Below are 15,536 nucleotides of genomic sequence, written 5' to 3' on the forward strand. Positions count from 1 at the left end.
AATAAATAAAATAGACAACAGCAACAACAAAAAACGTACAAGTATGGCAATGTGATGAGTTAAAAAATAAATAAATTGAAATAGAAAAAAAGACCACATTTGTTAAAACTTTTTAAGTGGTTTCTTTGAGTATTGTGTTTTCACTAACATCATTCTGTTAATCAATGATCAAATTTGAAAGACATATTTAGCATGAAACAGTAAAACTACAATCACAGCCATTGTTTACTGTTGTTTGTTTTTTGTCAATACATTATCACCACACAGCACACACAATAAAATGATGGAGCAGATGATCATCATGAAGTCAGTATGCTCCAGTATGAATGATGAACAGGAAGGATTGACAGAAATGTTGATTCCATCATCTGTTCTGATGTGTGACTTTGCTGCTCTTGACACATTTTGGATCTTCGTTCTGGATCCGGAGGAAATGATGTCAGAGTCCAGAAGAATCCAGGAGGTAGAGCAAACCTGACACTTTGTTTCTCTGGTGGTTTTTTTTTTATCGTGTTTGTACCATCATCCAGCTGATTAGTCATTGCTGTGTATTTGCTGAGCATGTGAGTCCTCCCACAGTGTTTGATTGGCAGCTGGAACCACAGTGGCTCTGATGAAGCATGAGTTCCCACAATCCATCTGATATGAAGCTGTGGTTTGAATTCCACTTCCCTCCTCTTTGAAGAATAGTGAGATATCTGTGTTCAGGTTTTTGTACAGCCTCTTGTAGACTTTCTATCACTGTGTGCCTAGAGCACAGTAGTAGAGAGCTGTGTCTGCCAGGGTTAGGCCTGTTATGGTGAGTTCAGTGGATGTGTCGCTTGTTTTGGATCCATAACGATTATTAGGAATATATTGACCGCTGTAACCTTTGGCTCCTTTCAAGAGTATAAACTGAGGAGCCTGGTCAGACTGATGTCTGTACCAGTGAAGGGAAATTCCTCTGGAGCTTGTTTGATAGGAGCAGGTGAGTGTGACAGATTGCCCCTCTGTCCCACTGACTTCATCTCGTACAGGAGAGATGTCGTCTGCAGCTGTTAGCCCTGGAAAAAGTGGAGAAAATCAAGCCATTAGACTAACATTGTCCATGAGGCTGAGAGGAGAAGACAGTGGAAAATGTCCAGTGTCCAGTGTTCCTCTATGGCCAGCAGCAGCTCAAGTGTTGAGATAGTTGACTGGAGCTGAGATCACAACATGACTAGTTTGTGCATGACTGCTTGACACAGACATGTAGATGAGTGTGGCTTTTCACTGCCTGCTGTCTGATGTCAGCCTGTAGCATACAGGGAGTTATCTCCAAGCTAACAAATGACAGCAGATATGCCATGTTCTGCTCCTGTGGAATCTGCACATCAACAACAAATAGAGCTTGATGAGCTGGAGAAAGCTTTCTATATTGCTAGAAACAGGTGGATCAAAGTGTGATGCTGTCTATCATACCAAAGAGAAGTGCAGCAAGAATAATCCACAGCCAGTGTTCCATCTCTACAACAAGGTCTAAAGCAACAGGAGAAACTAGCTGATGTTCAGCATTCAGTGTGAGAGTTGTTCTCTTCATGGCAGCAGTTTTTAATGACAGAATGGTCCAACAGGGCAACAACAGAGCAACGCCTGCTGGGTCATGTCGCCCTCTAGTGGAGGAGGAAAGTTCAACTCATGTTTTGAGAGGGGAAACATGCTGGTATCTGCTGGGTTTGTGTAGACTTGGTTGACTTTGGATAAATTGTCATTTTCTACACTTTGTACCACTGACCATGTTTGTGTGATGAGGAATCGTCGATTGAGCAGACACTCCATGTGTACAGAACAACTTGTTGGCTTCATTTGTGGAGCAGCAACGCCTCTGCAAGTCATTTTCTGTGGTGGATTTGATCAGTAAATAAGTAAGATTACCTTTTAAAACTGAGGGTTTCACTCAGACAAGAATCCTGAATGAGTGCATTTTGAAACAAGTTGATAAGAAAATGTCTCCTAGGGCTCTGTGTCTGCAGTGTAGTGCAGCTTCTGCTGTTGGATGTCAGGTTTTTGTACAGAGACTGTGTGTTTCCTGTCACTGTGGGCTTCACAGCACAGTAGTACAGAGCAGAGTGTGTCACTGCAGCAGAGGAGATCTCCAGATCCACACCACGCTTGTCTTCAGACAGTTTAGTAGAAATCCTTGGGTCTGATTTGAGAATCACTGCTGACTTTTGATGTCCCATGATCCTCAGGAGGAATTCTGGTGGTTTTCCTGAATCTTGTCGATACCAGTAGAATTCATCTCCAGCACTTCCAGTTTTGTTGTATTTGTATGACAGAGTAACTTTGCTGCCTTCTAAACTGAACTCTTCATTCTTGACTGGAGTGAGATCTTCACAGCTGACACCTGAAGGAAGAGATAACTGTTACTTCTTGGTTCTTGACATTTTTAGCAGTAAAATAACGTCAGTGGAATGTGAATGTTTTTCTGAAAATGTTGTTTGACATACCTGACAGTATGGTCAGAAACAAAGGTGAAAACACACTGAAGCTCAGAGCCACCATCTTAAAAACCAAGTCTTTCATGTTTTAAACACCACTATGGAAATTCCTTTTTCTTCTTTTCTACTTTGACAGTTAAAGTCTTTGTTCAGTCTGTCCTTCCCCTCGTACTGATGAAGCTCTTTAACCACTTGTTCACTCTGAGCAACTTGTTTCATGTGATGCTCTGTTCTCACCATTTGTAGGTGGGGCCAGAGTCTCCAGCTTTGAATATATTGTGTTTTGCACAGACAGTTTTCAACAGTGAAATCATGAATTTTTCAAGATTTTCCTTTTTGTAATTGACATGGTGTTGATGAATTGACATCACTAGGTTATTTGGCATAATAGTTGACAACAGAAAGAACAAAATCTTGTAACAGAAGCTGAATATCGACAACAAAAATTAATACAACTTTTTTCCAGAAATATTTTGATACATATTCTGATCATTTAAAAAAAAAAAAAAAAAAAAAAAAAAAAAAAAAAAGAAATTATAGATAACTGAATGTTTTGAATGACTTTGTGTAAAATTCTTGATGCATTTCCATTGGCCAGTTGTAACTACTCATGACAACAAGTATTGGTACACTGGTACTTTTTCTTCAGGACCTTCAAGCGTTGAGCCTGATACTCGGCTGAAACGAGTATCCACTACGGATAAAGCACCTTTGACGAGTACGAGTGTTATACGAGTAATCTGAGTCAATATTCGTGCTCGTGATGAATGAAACTGCTGACTGTGTTCACGTTGTGTGATGGGCCTGTCACACACAGCGCCCAACCCCTACACACACACACACACACACACAGTGACCACCTCTCTGTCACCCTCTCAGGTGTGACAGCTCACGTCGCGTCTCTCTTCAGTAGCTTCAGGTTTTTTTCAGCTCGCTCTTCTCTCGGTCTGTAGTCACTGATAGACAGTAAAGTTTCTGCTAAACTTGCTTGGTAACAGACGCGCTGCTATGGAGCAGAGTTAGGTTAGGAAATAATACACTCGATATCTCACACCGACCCCATCTCCAGTTTCAGTAGTACGAGCGCCTTTGAACGTGAGTTTTCCTGTGAAAAGGCACTGAATCACGTCCGTTACTGAGCTGCCAAAACCCTGAAGAACAACCCGCCTCGACAGAGCTTCAGAGTTAAGGTTGTTCCACACCGGTATGCGGGGCGAAATAGTGGAACGAAAGTGGGAAACAACTCATTGGCGACAATTTCGCCTTTAACTATTCACACCAGTCAGCGATGTGAATGTGCATATTGCGAAATATGAATCCCACAGCGAGCAAGAGAGCGTTCTGACAGGAATAAAACATGGAATCAACTTCGTCCTCCGATGAGGACCTTGTCATTATTGAACTGTTTACCCGTCCAAAGAGGAGATTTTGGGTACACCCGTTTTTACAGAGCAGGGATAGAGAAGAATCCCACCTGCTGATACAGGAATTAAAATTGTATCATGACCGTTTCCGAACTTATTTTCAGATGTACGTGGGACAATCCGAGACTCTCCTGGGTCTGCTGGCACCACATCTGGAGAGACAGAGAACCAACTATCAGGATCCCATTGACCCAGAGCAGAGCCTGGCTGTCTGTGTGAGGCAGGCTGTCAGAATATTTTAGTGGGCAGCTCCTGAGGAGAAACGCTGCCTCTCCTGCAGGCTCTGACCTCATGTTGTTGTTGTGAATGGAGGCTGCTGATTGGCTGCTGCAGTTTGTTCGCCTAGAAAAATCAAGCTTGTTGCGAAAAATAAATCTCTCGCCTTTCGACTTTTCGTATTTCTCATTCTATGTGCAAGTATTTATTGCATGTTATGAGTTTGGAAAAATACAAAATATTTGCACGAAAATAACGCCGTTGGTGTGTAAGGACCTTTAGTGTGAAACCATGTGGCAGAACCCGACGCCCGGCACTGGGATTCAGGACCTGTCAGACTTGATCCAGCCTTATGGAGTCACCCCTTCCCCTCCAGTCTTTACGTGTTGCACCAATTTAAGGCCCTGATCCTGTTACTAAAGCTACGTCTGACAGCGCTTCTTCATTATGGGGTTTGCAGGAGGATGGGGCCTGTTGTTACGGGCCCCCGCCCCCCCGCATTCCCCATGCTATTGCAAGGGTCCGGTAACTGTTAATTATTTAGGGTTTTTTGATTCAAAGTACGGAGGAGTTGCCACACACACACAAACACACTGTTACATTCATACACACACTCTCAAACTCACTCACCCACACACACATATACATGCACAGACTCCCTGATACAACCCTAAGGATGGGAATTGTCTAGGGAATTAAGGGAAGCAACAAAAGTGGTTGTACAGGCATATACAGCCGTTTATTTGTAGTAACTCAGGGCAAATAAAAAGGCACAAGAGGGAAATACAGGGCAATGGATACACACAAAAGACACAACACTAGCCTGCTCTATAACAAAAGAAATACTAACCTACCTGGTCTGCCATTCAGCTTTTCTTGAAAACAGCTGAAGGCGTAAACAAAAAGAGCCTACCTGGGCTACCCTAAACTTACCTGCTTAAAACACATTTACATATAGACCACCACTCAAAACCCGAACACAACAGAAAAATAAAGGATCGGTGGCTAAGAAAACAAAACTGATGCCAAAATAATTTCCAACAACTAACAAAACAAAGGCTGCTTTTCCATCAGGTGGTAGTACCTGGTAGCAGGTCCCATTTTAGGACCCACTCAGCCGGGGTTCCAAGCGAGCTGAGTCGAGCTGAAAATGTGACGTAAACGCCGTGCAGGCCACTGATTGGACAGGGAGTGACAACACATGAGGGCGACTCCTGCACGAAAACCAAACCCAACATTTAAAAAACAAAACAAACAAACAAACAAACAAAAAAAAACAGCAGCAGTGATTGTGCACATTGATCATCACTGAAGTTGGCAAAGTCGGAAAATGGCAAGCAAACCGGTACAGTGGTCAAATGAAGAGGTGGAGACTTTTCTGTGCTTGGTGGCCCAAAGAATCCAGAGGGAGCTGGACGGTGTGCCGCCTTGCTGTGACGCCTCCACCCATGGCGAGGTGGGACTCAACTGTAATGGAAAACCACCCAAACCCTGTTGAGGCGAGTCGAGCTGAGTAGGTACTAGTGGAAAAGAGCCAAAAATGGCTTCTGGGCAGAAAAGACAAAATGCCTCCCTGATGGAAACAACTCAAAATGGTTAGGGGTTAGGGGTTAGGGGTTAGGGCTGAATGCGACTCACGTCGTGTTTCTCACTGCCGACACATCGCTCAGGATTTTTTTTTTTTTTTTTTTTACCATCTGCTCGCTCTTACCAGCTGGTTTTTGATATAAAGTCAGTTGGAAAAAACTTTGCTCATAGCGGACACAGTGCAGAGTCACAGTCTTAATGGCAGCAGTTTTTAATGACAGAATGGTCCAACAGGGCAACAACAGAGCAACGCCTTCTGGGTCATGTCGCCCTCTAGTGGAGGAGGAAAGTGGAACAGGATGTGGGAAACAGGCCTTCAGCAGCTTGTCAGGTTTTTGTACAGAGACTGTGTGTTTCCTGTCACTGTGGGCCTCACAGCACAGTAGTACAGAGCAGAGTGTGTCACTGCGGAAGAGGAGATCTCAAGATCCACACCATGCTTGTCTTCAGACAGTTTAGTAGAAATCCTTGGGTCTGATTTGAGATACTGTGCTGACTTTTGAAATCCATCAGTGGACAGGAGATATTCTGGTGGTTTTCCTGGATCTTGTCGATACCAGAAGAAGTAATCACCAGCAGTTGCTTTCTCTGAATATTTGTATGACAGAGTAACGGTGCTGCCTTCCAAACTGAACTCTTCATCCTTGACAGGAGTGAGATCTCCACAATCAGCATCTGCAAAAACAGATTTGACTGTCAGTCATGGATTTAATCAATGAACCAGATTATATTTGACATACTGGGTTAATCAGCTGCAACCAAACCAGACTCATGAAGAATTAGTTTCATCTGACATTTTGTTTGTATACCAAGTGATTTGAAGTGTGTCTTACCTTTAATAATGCAGACCAGTAACAGAAAGTAAAATGACAACATGTTGAATGACAGAAGAACAAAGTGTAAAATGAAGAGCTGCTAGTTCCCTGGTCTTTCTGTAGTTTCCTCTCACTATTCAGCCCCTTGTGTTTCCTGATGGTTCCTCCCCTTCAAATGCCATTGCTGCTGTCATGGGCGTTTTTAAACTTCTCCAGAGGTTTTTGTACAGAGACTGTGTGTTTCCTGTCACTGTGGGCTGCACAGCACAGTAGTACAGAGCAGAGTGTGTCACTGCAGTGGAAGGGATCTCCATACTAACACGCTTCTCTTGTTTGTCAATGTGAGCTGAGAAACCAGGAACAGCTTCATGGATATATGCTCCTTCTGTGATGGAGAGCAGGAACTCTGGTCTGGATCTCGGGTATTGACGGTACCACTGGATATTGTTGATGCTTCCATCATATTTGCAGGTGAAGGTGATGGTTCCTCCCTCTACAACATGTTCTTCAGTAGCTTCTGGGTTTATGCTGTTCCCTGAAGCCATGGCTGAAAAATCAATGGGATTCATCTCAGTCACACCAGAGATTTGAAGTCAGGGAAAATGTCTGCTATATCCACTGTAAGTTAAATAAGACTTTGATGACAGGTGTATAACTCACCTATAAAGTTTGCTGAAAGCAAACAGACATAAAGCAACATGTCTTTGGTGTGAAAGCCAGAAGGATGGAAGTCATGAGCCTCTCTGCTGCACAGCCCCTCCCCTTGTAATGCAGCAACTTGGAGTTGTAGTTGTAAAATATGTTTGCTCTGTGGGCAGTAATGCTATTGGCTGAGGTAACCCTGAACGGGCGGAGTAAAAAAAAATTGCGGCTTTATGGAATACAAACCAGTAAAATGACCATCATAAAGTCACTCTGAGAAGGGCAGTTTCTGTGCAGTGTAGCTTCCAGAAACCAGATCGAAACTTTTCAAAAATATTGCTGTTTTAGTCTTCATCTAGACTTTAGAAAGAAAACTTGAGTTTTCAGTTAGCAATAGATGAGTCCTTTCCAATAAGTCATAAAATCACTTTTTGGAGAAAATTACTGAGTAGATGTTTAAGCTGCAAAAAGGTTTTTTCTTTTACTGCACTACATCTGTATTACATTTGAACAGAAAATGAGGTAAGACTGTTCAGCTAACAGAAGAATTATTTTTTACTAAAACAGAAACATGACAGTTTTTAATCTTTCAGTTAGCCAAAGTTTCCAGGTTGTATGAGCCATGTTCCAACTTTAGGCATCAAACAGCAGTGGAGAGAAAGGACTCCCTTGGTGGATGCCTCTCAGCTGTTCAGGTTGGACTTGTTCTGTACGATATGCAGCCTGCTGTGTGATCCTCTCTAATTAATGCGGCCACACTTCACCTACACAGTGAACATCCTACACATCACACACTGCACAGTTGAGGTGTTGTGTTCACTCTTCCTTGTTTTGTCTTTGATCTTTTTGTGATTTTTCTTGTGCTTTTTACTTTGCTTCAATAAATGACAAGTGTATTTGGCTCCCTCTAGTGGATGTTGAGGAGTATGCACAGTGAAGGTTTTTGCCCTGAGTTTTGGTGTTTCCTGTCACTGTGGGCTGTAGAGCACAGTAGTACACAGCAGAGTCAGACGGCTGCAGCTCCTCGATGGTCAGAGGAACTGATCTTAAGGTGGAATTCAGCCTGGATTTAAATCTGTCCTTCACACCATCCTCTGTTTTCTCCAAGGAAAACTTGGAGCGACTCAGGATGAATCTGGGCCTGTCGCTGACGTCCTGTTTGTACCAGTACAGATATGGAGTTGTTTGACTGGTGTTATATTCACAGCCAAGAGTCACTGCCTCTCCTTCAGTAGCAGTCACATCTGCTTTTGGTTGCAGCACATTGTCTTTTTGTGCCCTGCACTCTGTAGGAAACAACAAACAGCATCAGTGTGATGTTGAAGAATCCAGAGGGCAAATGTTAGATTAATATGAAGAAAACAGTTTAGTCATACCAAAGCACATGGCAGTCAGCAGCACTGACATGAGCAGAGCTGTCATAGCTGCACTGTTGAGTTATTATGAGCTGCAGCAGCTACAGAGAAGCTCTGCTTCTCACTGGTTTCTCTTCTTTCTCTCTCTTCAACACTACGTTGGCAGATTTGAAGGAGGAGCCTGTTCAGCTTGACAGGGCTCGTTCCCAATCCTGTGTCACTGTTGGCAGTTTGACCCAAAACACATTTTCATACCTCTTCACTTCCAAATGGTGGCAGATTGTGACTGAAACACTGAATTGCAGCCTTTGAACATGTGAATCAGGCATTTTTTTGCTTTTTCAGTTCTTCTGGTTGTTAGTTTGTTTAGCTTTCTTAACTTCATTCTTGTTGACGTTAAATTGCAGACTTTTTCAGTTGTAGTGATTTTTTTTTAACCTTACAAATCACTGGTGCCAACCTGGCCTCCACTCAGGACTTGAAGTCTCGAACATTTCCAGAACCAGGAAACGGGCAGGAAACATCACTGCAGACCCGTCACACCCTGGACACAACCTGTTCCAACTTCTCTCCTCTGGGAGGCGCTACAGCACACTGTACATCAAGACCTCCAGACACAGGAACAGTTTCTACCCACAGGCCATCACTCTGATAAACACTTGATCAGACTCACAGTATCAGGAACAAACAACCGTGCAATATAATATTTATTCTAGTTATATTGGTAGTCTCAACAGTTTCTCAATGTATCATCATTGTCAATACGTACCTTAGCACTCTGTATATACTGTATATATTCTTTTTACTCCATATCACCTCCATGCATATAGCCATGTATACATCCATATATCCACTATTCACTCCAGCATCTTTGCACTCTGCTCCATTACATTATTGTCCACTACTTCACATTTTTCATTAGTTGGCAGTTTTTTGGTTGGTTTGTTTCCTTTTTATTCTTGCATAGATATATATTTAAATTTAGATCAGTACATAGCGGTCAAATGTTTGTTTCATGTTCTTGAATGTCTAACTCTGTATAAGTACATAATTCTGATTCTGATTAATTTAATGGGATTCTTTGGACCAGAGGATAAAAAGTAGATTTTTCATCATTCATGTGATGAACTCGTTTCTTCTAAACATGAACTTGGACTTTTGACTTGAGTTCTGTGAGAATTTCATGTCATCCAGCAGAAGAATCCGGTCACTCTTTTGTTCAATGAATCATTCTATAAAAGAAAGTCTTTTCTTGAGTAACACGATCAGATAAAGGTTTTTTTTTTTTAGTTTAGATGCAACAAGGAGACAAACGTTTGGATGCTGACTGCATCTTCTTCAGAGTCCTTCCATATTCCATTGAAGTGTCAAGATTAACCTTAATCCCGAAGCAGACAGGCAGGATTGGTCTTGACTCTTGTCCAACATTTATTTCCACTTTTGATTCCTTATTTTTCTGCACTAACAGAACCAGGAAAGAAACATAGGGTCATTGTGTCTTTTGAATTTTTTGAGAGACTTTCCTGAACATCCAGGTCTTGTATTTCCATTGAAAACATCAATCCCCAGAGCTTCTCTCAGACAGGAACAGCAGACATGTGCAATCACTCAAATACCATAGAGACAGAGTAAACTAGATCTGTCACATAATAAAAGTCTATTAATATTCAATACTTTTGGTAAAACTCAATGAATATTGACAGCATACAAACCATAATAATCTCTTGTGGTAATAATTATGCTCAATGAACTTTGGCTCCTTCATCCATATTGAACTCTGTGTCACCTCCTCTGGCTGTGCTCTGCTTATGCTGCTTATGTCAGTGGAAGGTTTGGAAATGACAGTGATGCTACAATCAGTTTCGTCATAGTTGTTTATCTGATTCATGAAACATAGAGGTGAGTGAAAATATTTGAGGTGAGGTGAATATATTTCCATCCAAGAAACATTCAGTGCAGTTTAATATTGAGATCGTCACAAGGCATCCAGCAGATAACAAGACACATCACATCTCATTCACAACGTCAGTAACAATAATAATGGAGCTAATGGAGACGTGAGTCAGGTGACCCTTAGACAAGACATGATAATCAGTGAAAATGTGAAATAGGAAGAAACATTTCTTATTTTTGAGGAAACCATCAAAAATTCAGTGAAATGTTTTGTGAGGCAGCTGATTTCTCAACTTGATCACTGATTTCAGAATTTGTTTCTTGATGTTCTACGTTCTCTAACTTCTGTCGTCTTGTTTTGATGGCAGAGTGTGTTTGTACCATCATCCAGCTGATTAGTCATTGCTGTTTATTTGCTGAGCATGTGAGTCCTCCCACAGTGTTTGATTAGCAGCTGGAACCACAGTGGCTCTGATAAAGCATGAGTTCCCACAATCCATCTGATATGAAGCTGTGGTTTGAATTCCACTTCCCTCCTCTTTGAAGAATAGTGAGATATCTGTGTTCAGGTTTTTGTACAGCCTCTTGTAGACTTTCTATCACTGTGTGTCTAGAGCACAGTAGTAGAGAGCTGTGTCTGCCAGGGTTAGGCCTGTTATGGTGAGTTCAGTGGATGTGTCGCTTGTTCTGGATCCATAACGATTATTAGGAATATATTGATGATCGCTCCATGACTTGGCTCCTTTCCAGAGTATAAACTGAGGAGCCTGGTCACACTGATGTCTGTACCAGTGGAGTGCTATAATGGTGTCACTAGTGTGATAGGAGCAGGTGAGTGTGACAGATTGCCCCTCTGTCCCACTGACTTCATCTTGTACAGGAGAGATGTCGTCTGCAGCTGTTAGCCCTGGAAAAAGTGGAGAAAATCAAGCCATTAGACTAACATTGTCCATGAGGCTGAGAGGAGAAGACAGTGGAAAATGTCCAGTGTCCAGTGTTACTCTATGGCCAGCAGCAGCTCAAGTGTTGAGATAGTTGACTGGAGCTGAGATCACAACATGACTAGTTTGTGCATGACTGCTTGACACAGACATGTAGATGAGTGTGGCTTTTCACTGCCTGCTGTCTGATGTCAGCCTGTAGCATACAGGGAGTTATCTCCAAGCTAACAAATGACAGCAGATATGCCATGTTCTGCTCCTGTGGAATCTGCACATCAACAACAAATAGAGCTTGATGAGCTGGAGAAAGCTTTCTATATTGCTTGAAACAGGTGGATCAAAGTGTGATGCTGTCTATCATACCAAAGAGAAGTGCAGCAAGAATAATCCACAGCCAGTGTTCCATCTCTACAACAAGGTCTAAAGCAACAGGAGAAACTAGCTGATGTTCAGCATTCAGTGTGAGAGTTGTTCTCTTCATGGCAGCAGTTTTTAATGACAGAATGGTCCAACAGGGCAACAACAGAGCAACGCCTGCTGGGTCATGTCGCCCTCTAGTGGAGGAGGAAAGTGGAACAGGATGTGGGAAACAGGCTTCCAGCAGCTTTTCAGGTTTTTGTACAGAGACTGTGTGTTTCCTGTCACTGTGGGCCTCACAGCACAGTAGTACAGAGCAGAGTGTGTCACTGCAGCAGAGGAGATCTCCAGATCCACACCACGCTTGTCTTCAGACAGTTTAGTAGAAATCCTTGGGTCTGCTGACTCTTTAAATCCTGCAGTGGACAGAAGAAATTCTGGTGGTTTTCCTGGATCTTGACGATACCAGAAGAAGAAATCATCAGCAGCTGCTTTCTCTGAATATTTGTATGACAGAGTAACTTTGCTGCCTTCCAAACTGAACTCTTCATCCTTGACAGGAGTGAGATCTCCACAATCAGCATCTGCAAAAACCGATTTGACTCACAGTCATGGATTTAATCAATGAACCAGATTACATCTGACATACTGGGTTAATCAGCTGCAACCAAAACAGACTCATGAAGAATTAGTTTCATCTGAAATTTTGTTTGTATACCAAGTGATTTGAAGTGTGTCTTACCTTTAATAATACACACCAGTAACAGAAAGTAAAATGACAACATGTTGAATGACAGAAGAACAAAGTTTAAAATGAAGAGCTGCTAGTTCCCTGGTCTTTCTGTAGCTTCCTGTCACTATTCAGCCCCTTGTGTTTCCTGATGGTTCCTCCCCTTCAAATGCCATTGCTGCTGTCATGGGCGTTTTTAAACTTCTCCAGAGGTTTTTGTACAGAGACTGTGTGTTTCCTGTCACTGTGGGCTTCACAGCACAGTAGTACAGAGCAGAGTCTGTCACTTCAGCTGAGGAGATCTCCAGATCCACTCCATTTCTCTTCTGGTTCAGTTGAACAGACAGTCGAGGGATTGGAGGTTTTGCTTCCACTACATCAGGAGTTGTTGTGTCTGTGATCAGGAGAAGGAACTGAGGAGCTGATCCAGGATACTGTCGATACCACTGGAGATTTTGAGCTAGACACTGAATAGTGAATTCCAGGTTAAAAGAAAAACTAAATCCAGAATATAGTTTTAAATTGACCTTGTTGTGTTCCAGTTTCTCTTATGAAAACCTTTACGTACCTCCAAGAGCTGACAGGAGTAAAAGTGCAAAGTGTATTGCCATGGTTAGAGAGCAGAATGTGGAATATGTTTCTGTTCAATGAGGTGTGTCTGCTTTTATGAGCTGTGGTTGGTCTGATGTTCACAGCTGGGAATAAAACAGCTCTCTGCCATGCAGCCTCCTCTGCAGTCAGTAGGAGGAGCTACACATCCACTCATCCTGGACCTGAAGCCGTTTCCATGGAGACAAGATGGGAAAAGATGGAGGTCTGTTTCAGACATCAACAGTTTCAAAACTTTTAATGACTTTTCTAATGATGTTTTCTTTGAAGTTTTGTTTATTCGTGTTCTCATGAAGTATTTAAAAAGAAAATAGTTGAGTTGGCAATTCTTGTGTCCTTAAAATCCAGAATCACTGATTCACAGTAAATGTACAGTAAAGTGTCCAGGTCAAATGCTTTAACTATTTTGATGTACCGTATTGACCCGAATAAAAGGCGACCCTGATTTTAAGACGACCCCTCTTTTTCAAGACCCTTTTTTGGAAAAATACTTTTTATATGGACATTCTGCCAGGAGCGGACTTACCATTAGGCAAAACTAGGCGGTTGCCTAGGGCCCCAAGTTCCTGAGGGCCCCATAAAACTCCTCATACACTTATGGTTAATACAGTTATTACTTATTTGCGCACATTAATTATGTTTTTGATTAAAATACTTTTGCTAAAATGCCAGCAGAATGCTTATCGTATTATGTGTGTCTCGGGGCCCCTGTTTTGTGTGTTGTCCTCTCATCTCAGAGGGCCCCATGCCTGCCTTTGCCTTGGGCCCCAAATTTCTTAAATCCGCCACTGCATTCTGCAACACCAGCCCATGCTAGCTTTAAACTCAGTGCGGGGTATGTTGAGCTCTGTGGCAGCTTCAAGTGCTTTTTGCTGCATCACAGCCCTCGTAACGGGCAGTCCTTCACTACGTTTCTCATTCACAAAATCGCACACCCTCCTGTCAGTCTCGTTGAATCGACCAGTTTGTGGACCACGAAAAGTCCTTCTCTGGCTGTGGGCATTTTTTAGCTCTTCTTTCTGAGACCGCCACCATCTCAAATTGCACTCATGGCCAGGGTTAAGGAGTTAGGGGATGTTTATTTACCCTGACAGTTTCGGAGGTAACTTCAGAAGGCGTCCAACTGACAGCCGGAGCGGCATGTCAGCTGGCTGCTACATTCAACCGGGTGGCGGCGCACACCGGCCGGCCCACCTGATGCCGGCCGGTGCCTCGGTCGGCACCGTGCCCACCCGGTCAGGTCTGCCGGATCTGACAGGTGCGCGGCGCACACAGACTGCCATATATACCTTTCATCATAAATCAACTTTTGTTTATACGCGGTTGCAGCAGCACCATGGACAGCGACACAGACAACATGGTTGATTATTGATTGCGCGGCGCGGCCATTCGCCGGTAATCGCGCTGCGCGCATTAAACGATTTTGCGGAGGCAGGAGGAAAGTTGCATGATTTACGTTGTATCCACGTTCGCGCACTGCGTGCTTGACCGTTCATGTGCTCGTGCATGAACGCCCGTACCGTGCTGGAGCACACGCCTTCCAACCGTGCCAGAGCGGGGGAAGTGTACTGTATTCAAGCACAGAACATAGGCAAGTACAATACATGTGTATTTGCTTAGACCCCCAATACAAGACGAGGGCGTTTTTTTCAGGGCATTTTCAATGGAAAAAATATCGTCTTATATTCAGATCAATACGGTATTTATGGATGTATATATGGATGTATGGATATCTGGATGGATGGATGGATGGATGGATGGATGAACCCCACACTGGTAAATTCTTGTGTTCCAGCAGCAGGTTGTCCAGTCATCCAGCAGGAGTGATGGTCGACGTCACAAAATATACTCCTGAACATGAGGAGACGTCTGTGTGTTTAGAGAAATTAGAAAAACACAAGTAACAAAATAAATGAAGTTGATCAATTAAAAAAAGAAAACAATGATGCATGCCAAATATATACCAAATACCAATATATACCAATATACCAAAGGATATATTTCAAAGTAATTTTTATTCATGTCTACTGCAGGATGTTGGGAGTGGTGGGGCGGCGCCCTAGCGCCCTCTATTGGCCGGCCACCACTGCTGTTGAACCTTTGCATCGACAATATGTTTAGTGAAATGTATCTGAAAAATACCTATTGAATAGTATATAACATAAAAATATCATGTACATAAATGTTTTAACATATGAGTGTAAAATGATAATAAAGTACTAGTGTAAAATATACCACAGCTTGATTAATGTGGTTTTCATTAGACAGTGTGTTTGTAGCCTCATCCAGCTGATTAGTCATTGCTTTGTATTTGCTGAGCATGTGAGTCCTCCCACAGTGTTTGATTAGCAGCTGGAACCACAGTGGCTCTGATAAAGCATGAGTTCCCACAATCCATCTGCTATGAAGCTGTGGTTTGAATTCCACTTCCCTCCTCTTTGAAGAATAGTGAGATATCTGTGTTCAGGTTTTTGTACAGCCTCTTGTAGACTTTCTGTCACCGTGTGT

The 15,536-nt window shown here is 42.6% G+C and overlaps 1 gene segment (V, D, J or C); it reads right to left on the minus strand.

Annotated features, from left to right (window-relative positions):
- Positions 1-7,883: 7,883 nt before the first annotated feature.
- On the minus strand, positions 7,884-8,601 carry LOC115375400 (T cell receptor alpha variable 38-1-like). The segment is given in 3 exon segments: positions 7,884-7,907; positions 8,116-8,429; positions 8,520-8,601. Coding segments are annotated over 3 exon segments (384 nt in total).
- Between the last annotated feature and the right edge of the window lie 6,935 nt (positions 8,602-15,536).

The sequence above is a fragment of the Myripristis murdjan genome, chromosome 17, assembly GCF_902150065.1.
Source record: "Myripristis murdjan chromosome 17, fMyrMur1.1, whole genome shotgun sequence".
Taxonomy (NCBI): Eukaryota; Metazoa; Chordata; class Actinopteri; order Holocentriformes; family Holocentridae; genus Myripristis; species Myripristis murdjan.